This window comes from Limulus polyphemus, unplaced genomic scaffold (genome assembly GCF_000517525.1).
Source record: "Limulus polyphemus unplaced genomic scaffold, Limulus_polyphemus-2.1.2 Scaffold64, whole genome shotgun sequence".
Lineage (NCBI taxonomy): Eukaryota > Metazoa > Arthropoda > Merostomata > Xiphosura > Limulidae > Limulus > Limulus polyphemus.
In genome coordinates, this window is record NW_013665674.1 from 666,478 (window position 1) to 675,688 (window position 9,211).

The following is a 9,211-nucleotide window of genomic DNA, read 5'->3' on the forward strand; positions in this document are numbered from 1 at the left end:
TGCGGACTTACAACGCTAGAATCCGGGTTTCGATATCCGTGGTGGGCAGAGCACAGATAGCCCATTGTGTAGCTTTGTGCTTAATTAATTAAAAAAAAAGCATTTACAGCTATGTTCTTACAAAGCAAATTATAACTTATTTATCTAATGAATGAAAGAAATCGATGTGTAAATATATATATTAACAATGTATTTATATGCGTTAGTTAAATGGATGATCAAGACAGGAATAAAAATGTAACTATTCGTCTTTGTATTTTCAATGTGAACGAAACATTATGTTACACATGGGCTAAATAACAGGGAGGTCTGAGACCCCACCCTCTAATTGTTGTTCTTAATTCAGAACTGTTAATTAGAGGGAGGACAACTTATCAGTAGCACCTGCCGATTAACGAATCTTCGTAACCCAATCGTGGAACTGACTGTCACTATCATAACGAGTTTATTAGCATATCGCGGCTTGAACCTTAGACGTTCCGATACACAGCCAAGAATGCTGACCATCAGGCCACGCTCTGCATTTTTAGTTTTTCTACTAAGAGAAATGTCCCACATAAATAACGTTAATATTCTCAGTACATATGAATGTAACAAAAAAGCTGTATTCTCTAGAATGAGGTTATTTAATATATCTGTTTATGTGTATTATCGTCGAGTCGTCAAAATTTATGCATCTATATATTTGATATTGACGTCAAAGGCCTGATAATGTATTCTCATTAAGATATTGTAGACATATAAGAAAAACAGATTTGCAATATACCTAAATATGCCAAAGAAATGTATATAATTATCTTGATTTCAGCAAGTCTCAAGGCTGAACGACAGTTTACTGCTTTGAACAATAAAATACCGACTTGTCCTATATTAATGTAAGAGTGATACAGCTCAAATTTTAATCAGGTTTTAAGACAGGCTCTCAAAGACATGTTATCCTTGAGTTTAGGTACAACTTAGTTTGTACATAATCAGCAGTAAGTTTTTCAGATCTTCCAGATTAGTATCTAATCAGGTTTCATTCATATTTAGATCTTAGAAGAGAAGTAAAAAAAACATCCTTATTTAATGCCGAGTAGACACTACTTATTATTCTATTAACGCACCTGACACCAGACTTTGCCATAAGTGGATTTAAAATGCCAAATCCTATAAAAGACACGACATTGTAGTAACTTACCTTTGTGATTGTAATATTCTTGACAGGTGAATGTATTCTATTTGAAATATTTAACAAAAGCACTGAAATATAAAACAAGATATCGTATTAAGTCCTTGATTCCAAACAGGTGTCAATATGCTTACACTCCTGAATTCCCATGTTACCTGTTTATCAGTGGTGTACATAGGCCTGCTTATCAGCAGTGGTGTAAATAGGACTACTTATCAGTGGTATACATAGGCCTACGACGGATCTGAAGCAAAGATAATCCTTCCTTCATACAGTCCAGCCCTGCTAATGTTACATTAGTGAAATAATGTACCAAACTGTAGCATAAATAGAATAAAACCATGATACGGGGTGATGGAGAAGGGGGGGGGGTGCTCCACTTGCTGCCTCGTAAGTGACTTCAAAGACTGCGCGTAGGCATTTCACGAGTTGAAAATGCGTTTTAGGTGTGTTCTTGGGTCTCAAAGGTGTTAATGTGTGTATCTTACAACTGGGCCTATACGAGTTGTATCAGACGGACACTTGGGACAAAAAGTATTAATCTTATATGTTTCACAAATGGACACTTCATGAGTTTGGACTCAGGTGGGCCTATATGTATACCACTGCTATTGATTTTAAAATTGTAAGAATTATGACTTAACTGACTGATTTGCTAGAGCATTTAACGGTGAGATTATTTAAAACTTATTAAATTCTAACGACTGGTAAGCTTTTTTTTTATGATTGCCATCTATCACCTGATTCAACTACCAGTGTATTAAAGCTTTGTAATTATTGGGCATCAGTTACCTAGGGTTAATATTAGTTTCGATAAGCTGCACTGGCCATTTTTAGAATCAATGCAGTACTGAGAAAAAAACAAAAACAACAAAATACAACTTTCGATATACAGAGGAGTCCTTAGAGAAACTAAAGATAAAATTTTAAAGCTCCTCTTTTGATCACGTCATGTGGATTTGACAAACCAACGAGTATAAAGTATTTGAAAACTAAACTTTTTCAGAACCATATTTTCCAATTTAACCATAATCACAGAAATAATTTATTGTTACTCTTTCAGTTGACAATTTAAGCAGTCAAGCCTAATCAATTTTGCTGAACCACATTCAGAAACTGTATAATAAAGCTAAAATTCATACCCAGCGTAAGACCGTCTAAAATGTAAACTGTTCATCTCTGTGTGGGTTATTTATTGCTCTGTGTCGGTAAAATAGGTATCCTTACAAGATGCCATTACCACTGGAAAAGCACTGCAACATAAACAATTAAACCTTTAGCACAAACATATAGTTGTTGTCTTATTTCCATTTTATGTAACGATGAAAACCTTTCTTTTGTATGTTGTTTGGACGAAGATGTTATTATTTGTCACCGCGTCTCAGTGTTTGAATTAAAAATTCTCATTAGTATCCAGCGCGCATATTGATATCGTATAACATTGTGTCGCGGCAAGATGCTAGGGATGTCGCGAGAGTTTTACCAGACGAAGATTAATTAAGGACATAAAAATATTCTACGAAACCCAATAATAACGTTGTATGTGACAGCAGAGGTGTCGCGCCAATCAAAGTAAGTGGGTTAGGGTGTTGTCGGGGAAAAAGTTTGGAAACCACTGCCCTGTACTCCGAGGACAAGGGCTCTTTCTCTTTTTGGTACTGTAGTTTTGCTTTTATTAAGCCTCATTTCATTCTTGTAACGTATTCTTTTACTCTATATCTCATCTGTTAACAATTACTATTAGCAGCAGGTTGTTTTTAATTAACATCTAATCGATGCTCATAATGCTAATCAAGTACTTTATTTGTTTTTAATACCATGGTGTGTTCTTACATCAGTGAATCTCAGGCAAGGTGCATGGAAGACGCTGGCGTTATTAATTTGAATGTGTGTCTTGGTGGGGTGTCTTACACGTAACACACATTGCTGTTTGATCTTTCTGAACATTTCGTGACTCTTTAAAGAAGTTGATACACACTATTAATTGGATATGGTTTGCAAACAGCCCATTTTCCAACATTCGGTAAACCGCACAGCAGCCAAGTTCGTGTGCGTGTTGCCTCTTGACTGTTACAAAACGTGGAACGATAATAATTCAAGATACCAGATAACCTGAGCACTTTTGAAGGATACACTCTTCTTCCAATTCACCACTGAAGATAATAGTCTGAAAGCGCTTAGGTTTTCGGTTTTTTGTATTGAAGTTTATCTTTTTTTTTTAGCCTACTTTTATGAATGATTGATTTATAAATGCACATAACATATACTGCACTAACTGTTAGTTTCAATATATTTCAAAGTAAAAATAGCAAAACGTTCCTATGTAGCTGTTTCCAAAACATTTAATATTAGAGAAGATCATTCAACATTGTATTCTCGTGATACTGTGATATCGTCTTTAAAATGTGAATTTACAATTATAGTATTCATACGTTCGTCACTTCTATCATCTATGTGGATGAATAAGATACAACTTGACACTAATACAAAACGTATGATGTTAAAACAATATCATAGGATGGAGAGTAGGATTTCGAATATTTTTGTTGATCGACTTATGCTATGGCTGAACAATGGTTTCTTTACTTAAACGTCTAACTAAGATAAAACTCCTATGCATGATGCAAATGCAATGTATTTAGGAAGGACAACAGAAATGAGGAAATAGCAGGGTGAATAAAACATACACACGAAGTTTGTAGAAAACAATAATTGTGATTTTAGACATTTCATGGTACAAATTAGTACACTAATTCGTTGAAAATTTTGATAAGAATAAAAAAGATACTGATTCCCAGTGGCTTAATGGTAAATCTGAAGGCTTATAATGCTAAAGACCGGGTTTCGATACTCGTGGTGGGCACAGTACAGCTTTATGCATAACTACAAACAAAACGGGACCAAAACTTATATTGTTTAAAACTGTGTAAAAGAATAACCTGTTTATTTTATTTCAATGCATCTTTCAGAATATAGATGATTTTTACATCAGTTACTGTTTCATAAATATAGAATTTTGTTTTAAAGTTGCATGAACGATCTTTACTATTATTTCCCCGACAGGAGCCCGAAGGCTGCCTGAAAGGGTTACCTGTGTTAACCATTCGCACCACTGTACATTAGTGTGTTGTCTGCCACTCAGTCAGTATACAATAAAATGACGTCACATAATGGACGCTTAACGTTGCAATTTGTACTGTCGTAACGTCAGTAAAACGTGCTCATTCCATGAATCACGAGAAGAATTATGCACGCTGTAGGCTACAACACAGCATGACATACGAACTTCGAAAGTAAGAAATAAAAATATTTATTATTCTTAATTTTGATTTTATTTACTTTTGAAACAAAACACTTTCGGGGACCCTGCGGAAGTACATCTAGTTATTAGGCGTTATAGCATTTGATCTGATTAAAATACTCTGAAAACTTACTGATGCTTCTGTTATCATTTATTTTAAAGAATACTTGCAGAATTTATATATATATACATATATATATGAATATCTATGAAATCAGTGTGTGTGTATATAATATAAACATGATACTTTTTTCGAGTGTTTATTATTTGTAGAATTGATAGTGTGTTTGGAAGTTGAATACAATTTTGCCCAATTTAACAATGTATGTTAGGACTACAGTATGAGTTAAGTTTCAGTGGTTACTTAATTCAACGAGAAGACTAATGGGCTAATACTGACAGTAATATGTATGAAAATTACTTTAGTACCTGATTGAATAATTACAGACTTAATAATCTAACTAATGTGATTTTTGTGCAGACTTGTTTTCTTTTAAAGAAATAAGAGAAAAAATTTATTGCACCAGGCTTATATTTGCGATGAGAAGATTTAGAAGTAACTTTTTCTTCCTTTTTTTTAATTTCAATACTCTGCCTTTTAGGAATTCTAGTAATACAGTGGTTTCCTAGTTTTATGTAGTTTTGAGGGTTTGTACGAGTAAACAAATATTAACTTTAGCAACAACAAAGTATTTTATGTATGGTGGTTTAATTGTTTTTTAATCACCATAGTATATCTATATATATATATAGAATCTGAAGAATCTGTAGCATTTATGCAGTGAGTGTATATATATATATATATATATGTTTATTACTCACAGAAGTACGTTAAACAATACTATTGAAAACTCATTTGTCATCGTACAGGTGAGTTTTATTGTTCAAATAACCTGTATACCATCATCAGGTTTTCGTGATGTTGGTACAATAAGCATTCTTTTTAACGAACTGCCCGTCATTTTTAATTTTTACTTGACATACGCAATTGTAACAAAATAAATTTCGATAATACTGAGGAGGCTCATCTTCTTACGTTTGATATAAATGCCAAGTAATATGGTAATTAAGAAACAAAGAGTTAATGTTAGGCACATATATTTTTTATGTACTGATCATTCCATGTGATTCCGTGTGACAAGTAATAGATTTTTTAAAACACAGAATGCTTTGTATTTTCTCGTACATTAACATAGTTGTAATGACAATAAATAACACCATTGTGTTTAAGTCTGTTCGTAGTTAGGTTTTGTTTTATTATTCTTGCGGTATGACACTGTATTTCCATAGATTTTTCAAACTTGAAATAAGATCATAAACCCCATTTTGCAGGTGAAGGATTCCCTGGACAAAATACTCCACCGGTGTTCGAGTTCAAGCGGAAATGGTTGATCCCTGAAAACGAAGCAGTCGGTATGTTCTCTTTTATATCTTAATCCAATATTTTCTTCTTAACTTCTATTAATAAATGTCTTTCAGTATGTCCGGTTTCCACCACTTTAACATCTTTGGTTGTCCAAACTTCCGTCAAACCAGCAAGCGACAATTGTACTCAAATAGTAACAAAAACTTAAACGATTTTTAAAATATCGAATCAGTAAGTGATATAATCTGAAGACAAAATGGGAGTCGTGTCATCCCAGGATTGGTAGCACGAACACTATAATAAACGATTTATCGATTTTTTGGATTTTAATTCAATGTGTAGTTATTCATATCGTATTAAATATTTCTCTTAATTTTATTTCGTATAGTGTTTATAATATCAAACGACAAAGATTAGCGAAATGACGTGGTAATCAGTTTTAAAAGCCACAATTTTCAGGATTAGCTAAGTGGTTCAGATAAAAACTGTTCGGTAAAGTTGACATTGATTTTCATTGTTCAGTTGAAGAAAATAGTTTTTAGTAGTTAAGTTCCAGCTTCTGGTGTAAAAAATGTACTTTGATTATGATATGTTAGATCAAGCGTGAGATGAAGTTGTAAAGTTTACAACTAGCCTCGCAAACTTATTAAATATAATTTAAATCAACATTCTGCTATGGAAAAAATTACCTATTTTACATTGAGTTCCACTAATAAATATAGTAATCAGAAAAGGCGTGTTTTATTTGAATTAATTTATAATTAATTTATCATAGAGATGGCAAGCAAGACTGTACATTTCAATTGTATTATACAAAATAAAAAATATTAGTTTGTAAGTTTCGTAAGTTAACAGAGTAACCAAATGTCTAATCGTCAGTTATGATCTTTATAACAGTGAAAGCTATACATCTGACGAAATTGAAATCATTATTTTGCATTCTACAGATTATGTGTACGCATCAGATTGACGTAAATGTTTTTTTATTTCCCATGTTTAATTAACCACAGTTATTAATCACTTTAGTATAAGTTAAATAAGAAAACCGAGTATGCATTTATATAATTTAAAGGCACATACAATTCACTGTTAAAATATATCTTCGCCCTTACATCTGTCAAATAAAAATGTCAATGTCATCAAGGTAGTGCCCCCACGTGTAAGATTTTATCTGTGAAACTAGATGTAAATCATTAGACATGAAGGTCGCCTTTGACAGGGAAAGGCAGCCAGACAAAGAAAAACTTGTCTCACGACCAGAAAGATAGGATATCAGACTGTAATGACTAAAAAAGCTAAGAAAACTCTGTGATATTCACATAACTAAAGCCTAAATCTCAAGAGGAGATATTTAGACGATAAAAAAAAGATATTTTAATGTGTGGAGCCTGTTAAAGATAATCGGTTTTGAATCAGACGTCACTGAAGGTTTTTTAAGAGCAAGCAAAACGAAAAAAAAAATTAAGAGGGCAACGTTTTCAGTCTTAGACGCCATTTCTTTAAAAAATTACTTTGCAATTTTAGTATATATTAGTTGCCGCCGTATATTAAACTCTTAGAGTAAGTGAACTTGCTATTTAATAAATGAAACCAATTACTAATTTCATAATTAAAAATGCTTTTTTGTATAAAAAATAATATTGCTTATAATGAAATAATGAACATTAAACATAATTCTGGGACATTTTCCCGTGTGAGTTTGAAATCCCATTGTTCATTTTTGGGGGGGATCCTGGAAATCTTCTCTGAAATTGAGTTTTTGTTTATAATCTTATTAAAGATAAATTTTGGAGTTTCCATTAACCACAGTTTGTTTGTTTTTTTAATTTCGCGCAAAGCTACACGACGGCTATCTGCGCTAGCCGTCCCTAATTTAGCAGTGTAAGACTAGAGGCAAGGCAGCTAGTCATCACCACCCATCGCCAACTCTTGGGCTATTATTTTACCAACGAATAGTGGGATTGACCGTCACTTATAACGCCCCCACGGCTGAAAGGGCGAGCATGTTTGGTGTGACGGGGATTCGAACCCGCGACCCTCAGATTGCGAGTCGAGTGCCCTAACCACGCGGCCATGCCGAGCCCGTTAACTACAGAGAAGATAGAAAATGAGTTCAGCATTTTAGTAGGTGATAGTAGAAAAATAAATTGCTTAAACTTATAAACGTCTCCGATCCTGTTGAGCTGCAAGAAATAATTTCGAAATTTTACAAGTAAATATTCATAAATATAAAATAGCTAAATAACATTATTCCTCTCAACTTATCAATAAATGTTTATATATGTACATTTTGAATAAAAACTAAAAATGTGCTATCCGCATTGTGCTCACCGCAGGAACTAAACACCATTTTCTTTTAAAGTTATAAGCCCTCAAACCATCGGGTGTCTACTAATATATGTTTCGAGATGGGACGTATATCGTTTTATGTTAAATGAAAGCAGATGATGATATTTCACTTAAGATTTCGCGTATAATTTCAATCTACAGTTGTCCGTAATAGTCCCATGATTTAAATAATTTATAAAATATTGGTGTTTTCATTCTAATGTCATTTGTTAACATACTTTTTGTTTAGTTTATTATTTTGATTTTTTTTGTTAAGTAACTCCAGAGTAATGATATTTGTATGATATTTAGATATTAAAATATGAAGTTGAAATATATAGCCACACCCCCCCCCGCCCCGCACGGGCACAGCGTTATGTCTGCGGACTTATAACGCTAGAAACGGGGTTTCGATACCCGTGGTGGGCAGAGCACAGATAACCAATTGTGTAGCTTTGCGCTTAACTACAATTAAACAAGCTTGAAATATAAAAATGTTACGCTATTTTAATTAGTAACTAGTTCACGCGTTGTTCAATAAAGTATAATTACATGTAATTTTTAAAGCTTAAATGCTACTTACATAAAACTCTGCAACTTAGAAAGTATACATAATAAACTGCTTAATTTTCATGTTAAGTATAGGGAATAACTATGGAAACTTTAAATAAAATGGGTATAAAATGCCAATAATATGGAATTGCTCCCCCTCAACTGTACCAAAAATACACCAGAGTAAAGTCACGTGCTGATAGCTTACACTGCCAGTAACTGTCAACCAATAAGACAATGCCACTTCAGCGTAATTCATATACAGACGAACATACTATTTCCAGCGGTAATGTGGTATATGCACATATGGTTTTCAGATCAGAAACGCCGTATGATAAACGTGTAGAAATCAATGTTGTGAGTTGGTGAAGGTTACGACATGCGACAGATTGAGGCAAAATTTCACTTTTCAATAGATGTATGGAAACGCTGAAGAGGGTACGTGAAACTAGTGTTATTCATAATAGAAGCGGTCGTGGTAGAAAGCCAAACT

General features: G+C 33.3%; 1 protein-coding gene across 1 annotated transcript in view; it reads left to right on the top strand.

Annotated features, from left to right (window-relative positions):
* Positions 1–9,211, top strand: part of LOC106464909 (proto-oncogene tyrosine-protein kinase receptor Ret-like) — a 39,699-nt gene that overhangs the window by 4,057 nt on the left and 26,431 nt on the right. The window contains exon 2 of the mRNA XM_013925084.2: positions 5,805–5,885. Within this exon, the coding sequence (XP_013780538.1) occupies positions 5,805–5,885 (81 nt within the window). The remainder of the gene's footprint in view (positions 1–5,804; positions 5,886–9,211) is intronic.